This window comes from Sapajus apella, unplaced genomic scaffold (genome assembly GCF_009761245.1).
Source record: "Sapajus apella isolate SASKATOON/1434 unplaced genomic scaffold, GSC_monkey_1.0 scaffold2, whole genome shotgun sequence".
Classification (NCBI taxonomy): Eukaryota; Metazoa; Chordata; class Mammalia; order Primates; family Cebidae; genus Sapajus; species Sapajus apella.
This window is the reverse complement of record NW_022436942.1, coordinates 7,725,384-7,742,595: the sequence shown is the minus strand read 5'-3', so window position 1 is coordinate 7,742,595 and position 17,212 is coordinate 7,725,384. Positions and strand designations below refer to the sequence as shown.

Sequence of the window (17,212 nt, the reverse complement as noted above, 5' to 3'; positions counted from 1 at the left end):
TTCCTCAGTGCTTTAATCACTTTGAATTGGTTAAATAAAAGTTTTTTAATTCGACTCCAATAAAAATTATTAACACTCTCACAGAACTTTATAGTGAGCTTGGAGGAACCTCAGTCTAATGCCATTACCTTAATGAGTAGAAACTGAGTCTTGGAAAAACAAAGTTACTTTTCTACTATAAAATTTTTCATAAAATCATAAAGACCTCTTGTCTAAGTCTTTGATTTCTTTCCTAAGTTTTACTTTTTCTAGGTCGTAAGTCATGTTTTAGTAAAGAGAATTAAAAGTAAATAAATATTTTAAAATTTGCCATTTTGGCATCATCAAATCAAATTTCTCTTTCTAATTAAAGAACAAGTCTTTTTTTATTCTCTTTTTTCCTCTTCTCTTCCCTCCTCCATTTCCAGTCTCCCTCTTCTCCTCCTTCTTTACTTCCTTTTTTTCTTTTTCTCTGTTTTTGATATATGTCTATCATATATTTCCAGAAATAATCCGGGAGCATCTCATTTAGAAGTACCACTTTCTTATTGCAACTCAGAATGCAATTGTGATGAAAGTCAGTGGGAACCAGTCTGTGGGAACAATGGAATAACTTACCAGTCACCTTGTTTAGCAGGATGTAAATCTTCAAGTGGTAATAAAAACCCTATAGTGAGTATTAGTTTCTGCTTTTTCTCCTCTGCTTAATCAAAACTCATAGATTTGATTTAATAATTACTTATAAAATTGTTCTATAACTAGGTCGCCTACAAAAAGATAAAAGAAAAAGATTCCAATATTATCTGTCAATTTGATGGTTATCATGCTGTATAAACAAAACTTCATATAAAATTCTGTTTAGGACACAGATTTTTCTGTTATTTGAATTCTAATTTGAGATTATTCTACTTTTTTTCTTGAGATTATAAGAATATGTTCTGTTAGAATTTGAATGCATTTAGGATCACTAACAAGTATCCGATTTTACTAAAGAATATGCCTTTGATTAATTTTGAATTACTTTATCGTTTGGAAGTTGGGGGAAAGTCCTGGGTCAACCTATTGTCAGCACTATCTACTTTACTAGGACAACAATCTATATACAGACTGATGAGTTAAACTAGGGCTGTGGCTTTTGAATTTCCAAGAAATTAAAGTTTCATGCTCACTTGAATGCCCAATTCTCGATTTCCTCATTTGATTTTCCCACAGCTGACACTTCTCTTACCCAGGATAATTTACTATCCTGCTCAACTCTTCCCAACACATCCCATAAAAATGCCATTTCTTTCCTCACTTAAAAGCTTTCTTTACATTCTTTACATTGGGCAAATGTCTGGTTTTCCCCCAATATCCTGGCTAATTGTAAACAGTTAGGAGTGAGGTATAATGTTTCCCATACCACCGATTACCTCAACATTTTGCAAAGTTGGTTAGCTATTTCCCAGGCCCTTTTACTAATACCAACACTGGCAATATAGTCAGGTATGATTATAGCTCTCTGCCAGACATTTCTGTGTTTGATTTTCAAAAGTTTTCCATCTTTCTCTTGCCTTTTGTTCTACCAATTGTGTTATGGAAAGACATGAAGAATAAAGCACCCTAGGATCTTTGAAGACAGGCCACAACTTTCATATGTTTACACAAAATGACCCAATCAAAGACTTTACTGAAAAGCCCACATCTCACATTCATGGCTATAGTGTCTTTCAGGAAGGGTGCCCCATTTAATCCATAGTTTCACTTTGCCTACTAGTGAAAGGCCAGAAAGAGACATGGTATTAGAATACTGAAGAGTACTATCTCTGTCATGAAGATATTATCTTGGCAATGATTATACACCATCTGGGGGCTACTGCAAAGTTCTTTTACTAAATTCTTAGTAATAAAACATCACTTCTTAAAATAATGTTCTCTGTCTCAAAATTTGGTTTTATTGGGCAATATGCTTGTTCCATAAAAGACTCCTGAAATTATTCCTAGTCAAAAAAAATTTAAAAAGGTAAAAAAAGTAAGCTTAGTAGAACCATACAGTTTTAAATTATTTTACAATTTCTCCTTCAGTAATTAGTCTTCAGCACTTATAGGTTCAAGGTGAACTTTCCTTAAACTGGTTTAGCCTAGAATCAGACGGAATTTATTAAAGCCACTTACCTAGAAACACTGCCCAGTTAAATCTCTCAAATCATTTGTTGCTAAGTTTTCCTCTTCTGTGTTCTAACCATGAGTCAGAGCATTCTATTGTGTTGAACCTCTCCTGTAAAAACATCATTACTTTTATCTCATTATAGTCCTGGATGTTGTTTACCTATTAAAATAGAATTCCAGTAGCTCTACCTAGCTTTATCAGCTCTGGACTCTGCCCCATTCTTGAGGGTGGCCCAGGTTCCAGATTTTGATCCCCGCTAAACTGCTATAATTTCTAGATTCTTTGAATAATCCTTCCTCAGGGCATGTCCCTGATACTTAATAGAGACTGCTAAAAAGGAAAAAGTGTATTGAGAAGTAAAAGAGGGTGAAAAAAATATTTAAAACAATTTATGTTAACGAAAAATAAATAGTTTCAGACACTAATTCCTTCAATTTGGTAATTTTTAAATAAAGGATGAATTGGATGTTAATAATGAATTAAACTTTCTTGTATAGAAAGGAATCTAGGAAAATATTTTGCTCTTCATCTATTAACTGTATTTTTAGAATTTTTGACTCTAAATACTTTAGTTTTAATGAATGTGAATTTTTAAAAATATAATGGGATATATTTATAGTCCCATTGTGTCTGAAAATGCATTTCAAATTAGCACTGAAGTGTAATAATTCCAAAACTATTGTTTTAGGTGTTTTATGACTGTCCTTGTGTGGAGGTGCCTGGTCTCAGGAGCAGAAATTACTCGGCCTCTTTGGGTGAATGCCCAAGAAGTGACGCTTGTGCAAGGAAATTTTACATTTATATTATAATGCAAGCTTTGATTTACTTTTTCTTTGGACTTGGAGGCCCCTCGAATATTATTCTGACTGTTAGGTAAGACTTTTGAAAACATTTTCATATATAGCCAACTACAAACACACCTAATGATATACATATTCTTCCACAATAATTGACAACTCAAATTTATATTTTGTTACATTTTAACTTTCTGAGAATGAGGTGTTTTTTTTTTTTTTTCCTATGACTGTGGTCCTTCAATGCCATAATTAATAATTTTGCTTCTGGATTCCATATTTTCTTTTTTTTTTTTTCTTTTTTTTTTTTTTGAGACGGAGTTTCACTCATGTTACCCAGGCTGGAGTGCAATGGCGCGATCTCGGCTCACCGCAACCTCCGCCTCCTGGGTTCAGGCAATTCTCCTGCCTCAGCCTCCTGAGTAGCTGGGATTACAGGCACGCACCACCATGCCCAGCTAATTTTTTGTATTTTTAGTAGAGACGGGGTATCACCATGTTGACCAGGATGGTCTCGATCTCTTGACCTCGTGATACACCCGCCTCGGCCTCCCAAAGTGCTGGGATTACAGGCTTGAGCCACCGCGCCCGGCTCCATATTTTCTTTACTTACTAAGAATTTAAGACACAGACTGATGATTGCCTCAATTGTAGAAGAACCTTTGTATGATTCTAAAAGAACATTTAATTTTTAGTTATTTTCCATCCTAATAAAGCAGTCATGGTAAATCATCTATTGATCTCATTGGAATAAAATATTTGGGAACTGTAAATGTAATCTTTAGTCTATAATGAAATTTCAAAACTTTTAATCCACCTACAGCATGGCTTTTGACCTAGTCTCTCGTAATTCTCCTACAGACTAAAAAAAAAAAAATACATGAAAATAATTTATTCCTGTCTTTATTCATTAGATACATATTTACATAAGATATCATGCTTAATGAAGAAGAATTTCTTAGTGAATAAAATGAATTAGGTACTTATTATCATACAGCTTAGAAAATGACAGGAAAGACTGACATAAAACAAATATACTTTAAATCAAACCCAGAATTAGAAATTGTTCTCAGTCCTCATGAAGAGAAAATGTGTTACTAAAGGAAATAAAAAGGAAAAGCTAAACTGAGAATGAGGCGAAGGGTTGTACAGGAGAGGACTCAGAGAGTACATCTCAAAAGAAGTGACATTTAATCTAAAGGTCTAAAGAAAAGTTAGCCAAATGAAGGGATTTCAGGGAGAGGGTCCAGGCAGGAAAGAGCTAGTATGTTTGAGAAATAAAAAGGTTCACTGAAACATATTGAGACAAGTGTAGCACAAGATAAGAATGGAGAGTTAGTGACCAAGTTGATCATTCAATCACCTAAAAACTAGAAACATATAAAAACGTGCATGTATATCTTCAAAAAAGTACATGAATAAGTGTGTTGACCTGGGTTAATGTCTAATTATTACTTTTAAAACCAACATAGTTGATCACATGTTCACTGTCAGCTAACAGCATGACATCATAGGGGGAAAAAAACCAAAAGTGTTTTAACTTTTGTTAAAATGTATATAGACTTGTAAACTGAGTTTACAGTTGTTTAAATTTAACTCTGCCCTCAGATCTTATCAAATTACTCATACTAATCTATTTTACAGATATAACTTCACCTACATATAAAATATTGTCTACTCAAAAGGAGAATGTTTTATACTTGCCAAATTACAGATTTATTAACTTACAGAAAATCACCTCAAAACTCTTTACTAATTTGCATCTCACCAGGTTTTAGGATCTTAATTTATACTATTTCATGGGACAAAAAGCGTTTAAAAAAAACGCTTGTGTGTGTTCATTGCAGCACTATTCACAATAACAAAGACATGAAATCAACCTAAATGCCCATCTAGGGTAGAGTAGGTAAAAAAAATGTAGTACATATACACCATGGAATACTATTCAGCTTTAAAAAAGAATGACATTATGCCCTTTACAGGAAAATGGATGGAGCTGGAGGTCATTATCCTTAGCGAATTAATGCAGGAACAAAAAAAACAAATACTGCATATTCTGTTTATAAGCAGGAGCTAAATAATGGGAACACATAGACACATAAGAAGGAGACAAAAGACATCGGGGCCTATCAGAGGGTGGAGGTTGAGAGGAAGGAGAAGATCAGGAAAAATAACAAATGGGTAGTAGGCTTAATATCTAGGTGATGAAATATTCTATACAACAAACACCAATGACGCAAATTTACCTATATAACAAACTTGCACATATACCTCTGAACTTAAAATAAAAGTTAAAAATATATATATTGGCAAGAAAAAATATAAAAAAGAAAAAACACTGTTTCATTATTTATAATAGTTATATTTTATTTTTTAAGAAAGTAATTGTCACTTCTCAAAAACATCAATTATTAATCTCTCAACAGCCTTTGATTTTATTGAAAGAAAATTTATGAAACTGACTATAGAACAAAAATATAAACTTTGGTCTACTTATGATTTTAATAAGTAGACCAAATTTAATAATAACAAACACTGTTAAGTCATTGTTAAAACAAGACTACATAGGAGGGAAGACATTTCCTTATTATATATTCATACGTGTCAGGTACAGTTCTATGTACTGAGGATGCCCCTGTGAAAAAAGGTGATAGAACTTCACTAGCTTCCCTGTGGGGATAGGGAATGGGGGAGTGGATGGGTGTAGGAGAACCAACAGAGAAGCAAGTAAATATATAAAATAAGTAATTGTGAAACACTAGAAAAAAATAAATTACAGTAAGAAAAGAAAAAAGTGGGATAGGTAAGAGACACTAGTTCAGATATTGTACATTGGAAGTCCTTTGATGAAGACATGAAGAGTGAAGGGACAAACCATGCTAAATAAGGACAGGGAAGAACAATCTAGTTAAGACAGGGCAAAGACAAAAGCCCTGGTGTAGAGCATACTCCACATGTATAATACAAGGTCAGAAAAAAGTGTATGAGGAAGAGAGAGAGAGAAAATGTACAGCGAGAGAGCTGGAATGGTCCAGATCATATGGGTCACAGGAAAGACACTGGAGTTTATTCTAAATGTGTTGAGAAGCCCCAGGGGCATTAAGCATTAGCATTGCATAGCTGACTTACCTAACTAGATCCCTCTGACTGTGCATGGAGTATGTTCTGGGAAGATAATGAAATCAGAAAAAACAGAGGCTTTGATTCTTTTTCACAATATGAGGGCTTGAATGAGGATGCAGTGTTAGAATGTAAAGTGATTTGGGTTCCGGTCTTCATTTTATTTTGTTTTTTAATGTAAAGCCAATAAGGTTTGCTGATAGGTTGAATGTAGCATTTGAAAAAGAGAAAGGATGATCCCAGGGTTCTGGCTGTATTCTGGAAGGATGGTGGTACTATTGAACAAAACGGGAAACACTAAGGAAGAATAGGTTGCAGCAAGTGGAGAAGCAAGAATTTGTTCTATCTCCAAAAATCTGAGCTGTCTTCTGGATATCTAACAATGCCACATATGCAATCCAACATTCAGGACAAAGTTTGAAGCCACAAACATGCATTTCAGACTGAGAAATATACAGATGGTATTTACATCCATGGAATTAATGAGATCTTCTAGGGACGGAGTACAGCCAGAAACAAGATCCTAGGACCAAGAGTCAGCCACTCTAAGTTTAGAGATCAATAGTATAAGGAAAAATCAATGAAGAAAATTGCAAAGGAGTTCCTATGGGAAAAACTAGGAATGGGGAGTGTCCCCAAAGCCTAATTAACCATATATCAAGAAGGAAGGAGAAGCAATTGCTTCAAGGGTTGCTGAGAGCTTACAGGAGTTAGAGACTAGAAAGTGACCATTGGGTGTCATTATGTGCTGGTCACTTAACCTAAACAAAAGTAGTGCATGAAGATGAGAGATGGGAAAAAGGCTGTTTGGTAAGGAATCGAGAAAATGCAAGAAGGGAAAGTGCAAACAGCCAGTATGGAAAATTCTTTTCAGGAAAAGTGTTATGAAAAGAAGCAGAGAAATGGTATGGTAGCTGGAAGGGTTGTGGCATCAAAAGTTATGTTTATATCTAATTCTAGATATAATAGCATGCTTGCATACTGATAAGATTTATCAGGTAGAGAAAAAGGCACTTGTTAACCCAGGAGAGAAGTGGAGCAATTAAAGAATAAGATGCAGAGAGATTTAAACAAGGACAGTCAGTTTTATACTCTGTAGTAGAAGGGAAGGTTTTCTGTGTGGGTAAAAGGCAAGTAAATGTGTAGCAGTAGTGGTGCAAGAGTATTTAAATTATTTTGTAATTGCTTGTATTTTCTCTATTAAATAAAAAGCATGATAATCAGCTGTGAATAGGGCAGAAGAAAAGAAAGAGGTGGGATGAGATCAGGACACATGAACTAGCAATCTTGAAGACTGGAAGAATATAATGACTGGGAAAATGTACCAGTAAACTACGTATTGCGGAATTGCCCTGGAGCCCCCCTGAATGTTCATGCTTAGAACTTAAAGGGAGTCCTGTCAGCATGCTTGAATTATTTTCTCCTGCAATGTAGCTTTTTGTATATAGGTACAGAAGAAGCAGAGGGTTAGAGGAAAGCCTTTTTGTTTGTTTAGAACAATAAAGGATGAAACGGGAAAAAAGCACTGGATATATTCAGAAGAGTAGCTATAATGAGAGATCACGTTGAGAAAGGAAGTGAAGGGGTGAAACTACAGATAGCCTGTGAATAGTCGGAGGAATCAAGGGCCTGAAGAGCTATATGGGGCTGAGGATTGTTGCAGCAGGTGTATTAAAGGGAGTAAATTTTAAAGTTAGGAGGTGGTTATAAGGACAGTGATGCTCAAAATGTAGAATTTCAAGTGTGTTCTGATGGGCTGACTATGGGTGGAACAGGTAAGATTTCCAGAGAAGAGGTCAAGACACTGGAAGGCCAGAGCACTGGGAGAATGATCTGCATGGATATTGAAACAATAACAAAAAGTGGTGGAAATTTTGACAAAAATGATAGAGACCTTCTAATAAAAATCGTCAGAGATTGGTGGGAGTGGTGATGTGCCTATCCATAGTTAGTTATGTTCAACAGAAAGGTTAGAGTATGGTATATTAGGGTGGTACACCTCTTCCGGGAATCTAGAGGTCTTTTCAGAGGAGGGACTCAGGTATGGAAGTGGTAAAAAATGATCAAGAAGGACAACTACATTTCAGGCCCAGTAATACACAGGATATAGGAGGAAAACAGACCTCACTTAAGATAGTTGCATGGAAAGAGAGTCATTGGGAGATAGGCTTTGTTTACAGCAAAAATATGAAAAGATTGTAAAGAATGTAAATGTAAAGATTTTGCTGGTAACAGACATGAGTTTCCTTAAGCAAAATAGAAGGCTTAAGTGACATGAAAGAAGTGGAGGAGTGAGTGGAATTAAGGGATATACTAAACCACCTGGGATGACACCTTGGTATCCACAGCTGTCTCAAAATCTTGGAATCTTGCTGTTTACAGAGGTGTGGGTATCATGTAAGCTCATGACTAACAAAATGTTAATCTTAAATGGCCCTAAAGAGGGCAGTGTTTTAAAACTTTTTAAAAATTTACATTTCAATGATCTGGCTTAGCTATGGAATGACTTAGAGCTTTTCTTCCATCTTTTGCAAACAATAAGAAAAGCATTCTGTATCTCTATTGCCTATTGATAGGCTTTTATTAGGTCTAACTGGGAATCGTCTCAAGAAACAGCAGGTTCTGATGAGTTATTGTCATTAATGATGATAACAGAGAATCCATTTTAATTACATCTGTTGTATTAAGAATATATTTTTCAATAATTAAATGAAATAGCTTATTTAGCTTCACAGAGTGCTTTAGTGATGAATTCAGCCTGTGAGAGGCCTATCAAAATACAGAGCTGCTCAATATCACATGTAAAGCAGGAGTCACATTACAATGATAAATATCTTACATTATAATGATATATGGGTGTGTGCATGTGAGTGAGCAGGTGAGTATGAGCATGCGGGGAGTAGTGTAAGTGTGCATGCATGTGAATGCAGAAGGGAGTGTGTGTGATTGTTGTTGTACATGTATGTTACTATATCACACGCATCCATCATTTCCACTGAATTGTTGAAGAATTTAAGCCAACTTTTAGGAAAATATTATCTCTATCTGCAAGTCCCCCAAATTCTTCTGCATGATAATCTTTTCCCTGGGCAAAATTCAAGTTGACAACAAATGTCAGCTTGCCTGTTTTGTGTGTAATGCAGACAGGGTACAGCCACCATTGAAAATCAATTACAATGAAATATACATGTCAGCCACTTGTCAGAGAACAGAACCAGGAATGAACTGAAATCTCTCCCTACCCAAAATCTCCCTTGAGAGAGACCTCAATAGATAAGGTAACTTATTCCTGATAATTTCCTCATAACAATCTCCTTATGAAAGAAACTTCCTTAAATAGTAGGCATGGCTTCACTGTCTTCATTGCCCTCGACGGGGCTAGCAAAGTGTTGCTGTCCTGTGCAAAAGCAGAGCTAAAATACTTTCCTTTTTATTTATTTATTTATTTTTGTCTCCTAATAAATAACTGTATGTTTAACTTTTATTATGTTTAACTTAATGTTTGCTCCTTTTAATATTATAAGTGCTTTTGAAAGCTTTTGGGAACCTTAATAAATGGTAGCTCTTCTACAAGATTTAAGGGGAAATTACATGTAAATAAAATTGAGGTTTACAGTGTTAGCTCATCATGTTAATTTTTCATAACTTTCAATACTAATCTCATACATATAAGTATTATTATCCTCACTTAGCAAACAAGGAAACTGAGGCTAAGAAAGGTTAAATCACTTACTTCTAGTCACTCAGTTGAGAGGAAGTATCATTTATCTCTTTATGCTGAAGAACATGACTAGCATAGCATCTCCTAGGAGGTGCTTAGTAACTGTTGAATGATTACAGCTAATTAGTTCTGAAAATAAAATAGTCATCTAGTTTTATTTCATCAGTTAATATTGAATTAACTGATGAAAAGATGTTTTCAGGGGAAAAACATCTTTTCATCAGTTAATTCAATATTTCAGTAAAAATGGAATTTTGAATCTTGGTCATTCTCCCTACCCCAAACCATCCCCTCCACTACTGCACTATTATTTCATTTCACTTGGTAGGTGTTATGTTATCACGGCAATGGTAGCAACATTCATTGAACACAGAAAAACAAAATAGTGGAAATAGCTTTCTAAATGCAGGAGTGAGTGAATTTCTAAGCAAGAGTATAAATGTGTTCCTGGCCTGTCACAGTGGCTCATGCCTGTAATCCCAGCACATTGGGAGGCTAAGGTGGGTGGATCACCTGAGGTCAGGAGTTCGAGACCAGCCTGGCTAACATGGTGAAACCCCATTTCTACTAAAAATACAAAAAATTAACTGGATGTGGTGGCATGCATCTGTAATCCCAGTTACTCAGGAGACTGAAGCAGGAGAATTGCTTGAACCCAGCAGGCAGAGGTTGCAGTGAGCCGAGATTGAACCATTGCGCTCCAGCTTAGGCAACAAGAGCAAAACTCCATCTCAAAAAATAAAATAAAATAAAATAAAATAAAATAAAAGTGTTCCTTACTTTTAAGATGGCAGTGATACATTAGACACTAGAATACAGAAAACATGTTTGACTCCTCTGGATATATTGTGTTATTTATGAATCATATTAGCAAGCTTTTTCATTAACATTGATAACAGAAATAAGGTGGTAAAAAGAGGTCTGCTAAGATCTATCCTCAGAACAAATATCTGATCTTTTCATATGAGCTATAAGGACTGATAGCTATCAGAGTATAAGATATGAGCTATCAGGACTGAATAAACCACACAAAATCTGTTAATTTAATGGACATAGAAAACCTGTTCTGAACTTTCTCATAGGATTTTCATAAGGACCAAATGTGAAAATATTCATTAAACTGTCTTGAAATCATTATGCGTTCAACAAAGAAGAAAGTAATAATTATTATTTATCATTCTAGTGTCTGCCTTTTAAAACAACTGATAATATAACTTTAAATAATGTGGGCCATTCACTTGAGGGATTTTATTCTATCATGAAGACAAATGATACTGAGAAATGTTTTGATGCTTAGTTTAATATTTTAATAATATTTAATATTTCTTTGCCTTTATTTTATTTCAGGCTTGTTCAACCTGAATTGAAATCACTTGCAGTGGGTTTCCATACAATGTTGTTACGATCAGTAGGTATGATGAATACATAGACCATAAATTTGAGATATAAATATTCTTCTCAAAGATTAAAGACCCTAATTAATTTTCAATTATGAGAAAGTTAAAGGAATAAGTAAGATTCATTATTTTTTGCGATCTATGAAAATAAGAAGAGACAGGGAAATTGTGACTTAAAATAGTATTTTAATTGTTAATTCTAGTTCAAGCCTATCTGTTAAGACTAAGGAATTATCTTACTTTTATCACAGTCTCTCTTAATAAAAAACCACCAAAAGACAGGTGGTTCTCCAAGTTTCCTTCTTTCAGAAAGTTACAAATATTTATTCCAGGTAGGTAGAGTGGAGGACCTTCCTTCTAAACTGAAACATTATTCAGGGAAGGCCTAAAGCACCTTGGGAGGCCTGGGAATCTGGCCAGGCTGAGGTTGTACCAAACAACAGGAGCTGACATTAACTGTGCCACTTTACACTGCCTGGTCCTGTAAGGCTGGGCAGCTAAGCTTTAGCAGCAGTTAATGCAAAAGGAAATGAGAACTCAGACTCTATAACTGGTGATTTTTGATTAAAAGAGCATTCTGAATAAAGGAAAGCTAAAGAATCGTGTTTCCGTTGGCAAAGAGTAAGAATGTAGACTCTAAAGGCTAAAGGTTTATTTGTAAATATTTTAAAGTGATGAGAAAAATGTTTAGGCTATTACTACCTTCCTTGCCGTTTACCATTTTTAGCACACTGATGCCTGTTATTGTTAAGCAATATGTAGCCTAATCCTTATGAATGCTCCTTTGTAAGGACTGTAAATGTTATGTGCTTATTCCCGGGAAGTAGGAAAAGGGTATCATTCATCTAGGGATTGGGACTGATCCTGGCAACCTTTGACAGCAGAAGGAAAAGAACATGGGAGGGGTCGATTTCTGGAAACTTCACGAGTAAAGGAAAAAAGTATAACTCTATGGCCAAATTACAGTGGAGAAGTTGTTCAAGTAGTATATTTGATGAGAAGTTCACAAATCCTCAAAGGTTAAAAGAAAAAGAAATATAAAGAAAATAGGCGAGAGGAGATGAAGATGCTGTAGGGGTCCACTGGTTCTCTTCCCAGTATTCCCTTTTCTGTGTCTCTGATCACCAGCCTCTGTATATCCTGGCAGTTCTCTACCTCCAGATTAAATGGAGATACCTCACTCCTAGAAGCTGAGCCACAGAAGCTGAAAATAGAATCTGGGTAGTTAGGAGTCCTTATGATATGTGGAAATGACAGTAGGAGCAATATATTTGGCAATATGAAATAGAAAAAAATGAATTTTGCCATTCAAATTCTGATGCTATTTTGATGTGCTCAGTATATGGCACAACAGACTCTAAATGCTTCTATGGGAAAAATACACACTGAGTACCAAACTTCCAATTCACAAATAATTGTCTTGAATACAATATATTTGTAAATTGTGGAAGGCCTATAATGTATTAAACTCAAAGAGTTATTTATAAAATTGTTTATGAGAAGTTTTTAAATTGCAGTAGTAAATTGTTGGCATATATTTTTCATTTTCTAAAAGACGACTGTGATTTTTGATACCAGCAAATTTCTCACTCATTTTCTTAGTACCAGTTTTCCTCATATTCAATGGCCTCAATTCTTTGTCATTCTAAGATTTCTCATTCTCAGAGTGAGAAAAGTAAAAGTACTGTTAAAAGTACATGGAATTAGTAAAATTGTGATATATGGATCACTATGATTTTTATGTGACAAAATAAAATTATTCATCACAACACAAAAAAAGAACAAAATAAAGTCATGAATATTTCAGTGCTACTATCTGAAGGACAGGTCTTATGTCACTAAAATTTTGATAAGATTACCTATGGTAGGCCAGGTGGGATGGCTTGCACCTATAATCCCAGCACTTTGGGAGGCCAAAGCGGATGGATCACCTGAGGTCAGGAGTTCAAGACCAGCCTGGCCAACATGGCAAAACCCTGTCTCTACTAAAAATACAAAAATTAGCCAAGCATAATGGCACATTCCTGTAATCCCAGCTATTCGGGAGGCTGAGGCAGGAGAATCACTTGAACCAGGAAGTGGAGGTTGCAGTGAGCTGAAATTGCAACACTGCACTCTAGCCTGTGTGTTGGAGTGAGACTCCATCTCAGGGAAAAAAAAAAATACCTATGCTTAGAACCAGGAGTCGATCCCAGAGTTTATTAAAGTAGTATTAGGAGCAGATGGACACTTCTACCATAAACAACACATGTGTTCCTGAAAAGCCCCACTTTTGCAAAATAATGCACTACAAATAAAAATTGACTAAAAGATTGAACACTAAAAACGTATGCATTATTGTGATCAGAACAATGATGAGAACTAACAAATAAAATTTAGCACCATAGTCCCTAACTTGGAAAGCTTTGGTTGCTTCAGCGGTATTTAGAAATCTGCAAAATCAGTAGTGAGAAAATGCTGGATTATAGGCACAAATGACACCAAGAAGGGGGATGTAGAGCTGTGAGCCCAAAAAGAAGTATAACTTGCCAAGAGCTAACCAATCTCTGAATCTGGGCCCGTGCTTCTCTGGGGATGGGGTGCTGGTGGGAGAACTCATATTTTAATTTTCTTAAAATAGTGTTGAAAAAAGTCTTGCCTTTACAGCCTTTAAGCTGAGAATGTTTTGCTTTTAACATAAAGATATACTTCTCCCCAGTTCCAGCTTTCCTTGCCTAAGTAACATCCCGTATGAAACAATATAACATTCTTGTTTTACTAACAACATTCTTCTTTTAACTAATCAGATTGAAGCTAATTGTTATTGTAAGAAGAACAGGCACACAATGTACAGGCACATAATGCTTCTTCTTCCCTATATGTATAAAGAGGAAAGCATAGATAAAAGATGTCTATAACATTACTATATGATTTGGAACTTTGAGATTCCTTATAATCTTGATTCTTGGGCAGATTTAGGCCAAAACAGTAGAAGAATCCTCCAAAATAACTTTGGAGGATAACTTTTACTTTATCCATTATGAATCAATGTGAAATATTATCCAGACATATTTGAAATATGTTATTGTATTGACATCTTCTCTTCTGTTGCAGGAGGACTTCTAGCTCCAATATATTTTGGTGCTCTGATTGATAGAACATGCATGAAGTGGTCCTCCGATAGCTGTGGGAGACAAGGGTCTTGTAGGATATATAATTCCACATTATTTGGGTAAGTTGTCATAAATATATTTCATTAACTTTTTTCCTTTGCCTTATTAGTTTCTAAGAACATAATTATCAGTATGTAATAATATTAATGATAGACACCATTGAATGAACACTAAATTTTGTATTTAATATTTTACCAGGCAATCATTGTATCTCATTTTAATACTCATAGAAAATGTAGGAAATTGATATTGTCTTCTTTTTCTGTGTTTTTCTAGAGAAGCCAGAGGCAATTAAATGTGTGTGTGTGTATATATATATATGTGTGTACACACATGCATACATGTATATACATATATACACACACACACATTCAATTGCCTCTGACTTCTCTTGAAAAACACAGAATGACCAGCTGGAGCCTGGTCATAAGTCAATGAGGAAAAAAGGGAGAAAATATTTCTACACTCTTCTATTCGTAGGGAAAGATATTCTATGAGTGTCATGAAGATGGATGGTCATCTGGAAAGAAAAAAAGCTGAAATTATACCATCCTCTTAAATAAAGTTGATTCCAAATTTATACATTGACAAAATATATACATTTAAATGTGATGTTATTAGAATAAGTCATAGTAGAATTTCTTCTAATTATCTAGTAAGCAGAAATATGTTTGTAAATATGACCCAAATGCCCAAGGCCATGATAGAAAAAAAATGATAAAATAGTTTTAAAACTCTGCATCTCAAAACTTATTTTGCTTAAAGTTTAAAACCAAAAGATAAAATAGAAGAAGAATTTGTAACTCGTAACAAAGACACAGGCAAATGGCCTAAGTATATACAGAGCCATTAAAAATCAGCAAAAACAACATCAAATGCTAGTAAGTTTACGAAGCAATAGAAATTCTCTGTCATTGTTTGTAGGAATGTGAATGGGATAGTCATATTGAAGACAGACTGGAAGTTTCCTAGAAAGCAAAACATAGTCTTATTATATGATTAAGTAATTGTGTTTCTTGGTATTTACCTACATTATTTGGAAACGTACACACAAAAACCTGAATTTCTATGAAAAAATGGTAGCAATCAAGATGTTCTTCAGTAGTAATTAATAATTACATCATGGAGAATTTCTCTTTTTATTCTCTTAACAGAGTCTTACTCAGAAAAGTTTTTTATTTTAAGTCCTGCTTATTAATTACTTCTTTCATGAATTGTATCTTTGGTGTTACATCAAAAATGATAACCAAATTCTAGGTCATCTAGATTTTCTCCCATGTTATCTTCCAGAAATTTTACAGTTTTGTGTTATACATTTTGGTTCATGGTTCATTTTGAGCTAATTTTTGTGTAAAGGCTGCATCTAGATCCATTCTTTCGGATGTGGATGTTTAGTTGTTACAGCACTAGTTGTTGAAAAGACTATACTTTCTCCATTGAATTGCCTTTGTTCTTTATTAAAGATCAGTTGACTGTAATTAAATGAGTCTACTTCTGGGCTCTCTATTCTGTCCCGTTCATTGATTTGTCCATTATTTCACCAAAATCACATTGCCTTAATTCCTGTAGCTTTTTAGTAAGTCTTGAGGTCAGGTGGTGGCAGTCCTGTTACTTTGTTCTATTTAAGTATCGTTCTGGCCTCTTTTGCCTCTTCACATAAGCTTTAAAATTAGTTTGTCAATATCCACAAAATAACTTACTGGGATTTTGATTGGGATTTGGCTTGAATATATAGCTCAAGTTGAGAGGAACTGACATCTTAATAATATTAAGTCTTCCTATACTGTATATGAACATGATATATCTCTTTATTTAGTTCTTCTTTGATTTCATTCATCAGTTTTGTAGTTATCTGCATATCACTATTATACATACTTTATTAGGTTGATACCCAACCATTTCATTTCTGGGGGTGCCAATGTAAATGATAATGTGCTTTTAATTTCAAATTCCAGTTATTCGTTGCTGATATCTAAGAAAACATTTCACTTTTGTATATTAGCCTTATCTCTTGCAGCCTTGCTATAATTGCTTACTAGTTTTATTTTTTTGGAGCTCTTTGTCTTCTTAAAAATGTTGTGTTCTTAAAAAATTTTTTTTAAATAGCATAGCCAGAATTTTGCATATCAGGTTGAAAAACAGCGGTGAGAAAAGACGTTCTGCCTTGTTCCCAACATTAGTGGAAAAGCTTTGATTTCCTCACCATTAAGTATGATGTTAGGTGTGGGTTTGTGCCAGACATTTTTTATCAAGTTGAGGAAGTTCTCCTCTTTCTAGTTTAATGAGAGTTTTTATCATAAATGGTGTTTGATTTTGTCAAATGCATTTTCTGAAGCTATTGAGGTAATTCTGTGATTTTGTTCTTCTTTAGCCTGTTAATGAAATAAATCATATAATTGATTTTTGAAAGTTGAAACAGCCTTGCAAACCTAAAATAAAGCCCTCTTGGTTATGGTGTTTAACATCCTTTATACATTGTTAGATTCAATTTGCTATTTTTGATAGTTTCTGCATCTATATTCATGAGCAATATTGAGAAATATTTGTCTGTAGTTTTCTTGTAATGTCATTGTCTGGTATGGGGATTAGGGTAATAATAGCTTTGTAGAATAAGACAAAATATTTCTACTGCTTCTATCCTTTTAAAGAGATTGTAAGGTATTGATATAATTCTTTCTTAAGTGTTTGATAGAGCTCACCAGTGAACCCATCTTGTTTTGGGGCTTTCTTTTTTTTTTTTTTTTTTTTTTTTTAAGATGGAGTTTCACTCATGTTACCCAGGCCAGAGTGCAATGGCGCGATCTCGGCTCACCGCAACCTCCGCCTCCTGGGTTCAGGCAATTCTCCTGCCTCAGCCTCCTGAGTAGCTGGGATTACAGGCACGCACCACCATGCCCAGC

The 17,212-nt window shown here is 34.7% G+C and overlaps 1 protein-coding gene across 1 annotated transcript in view; it reads left to right on the top strand.

The window, feature by feature from the left end:
* LOC116557966 (solute carrier organic anion transporter family member 1B3-like) overlaps nucleotides 1-17,212 on the top strand; it is a 61,982-nt gene that overhangs the window by 29,342 nt on the left and 15,428 nt on the right. The window contains exons 9-12 of the mRNA XM_032287787.1: nucleotides 486-651; nucleotides 2,817-3,001; nucleotides 11,111-11,175; nucleotides 14,254-14,371. Of these exons, the coding sequence (XP_032143678.1) occupies nucleotides 486-651; nucleotides 2,817-3,001; nucleotides 11,111-11,175; nucleotides 14,254-14,371 (534 nt within the window). The remainder of the gene's footprint in view (nucleotides 1-485; nucleotides 652-2,816; nucleotides 3,002-11,110; nucleotides 11,176-14,253; nucleotides 14,372-17,212) is intronic.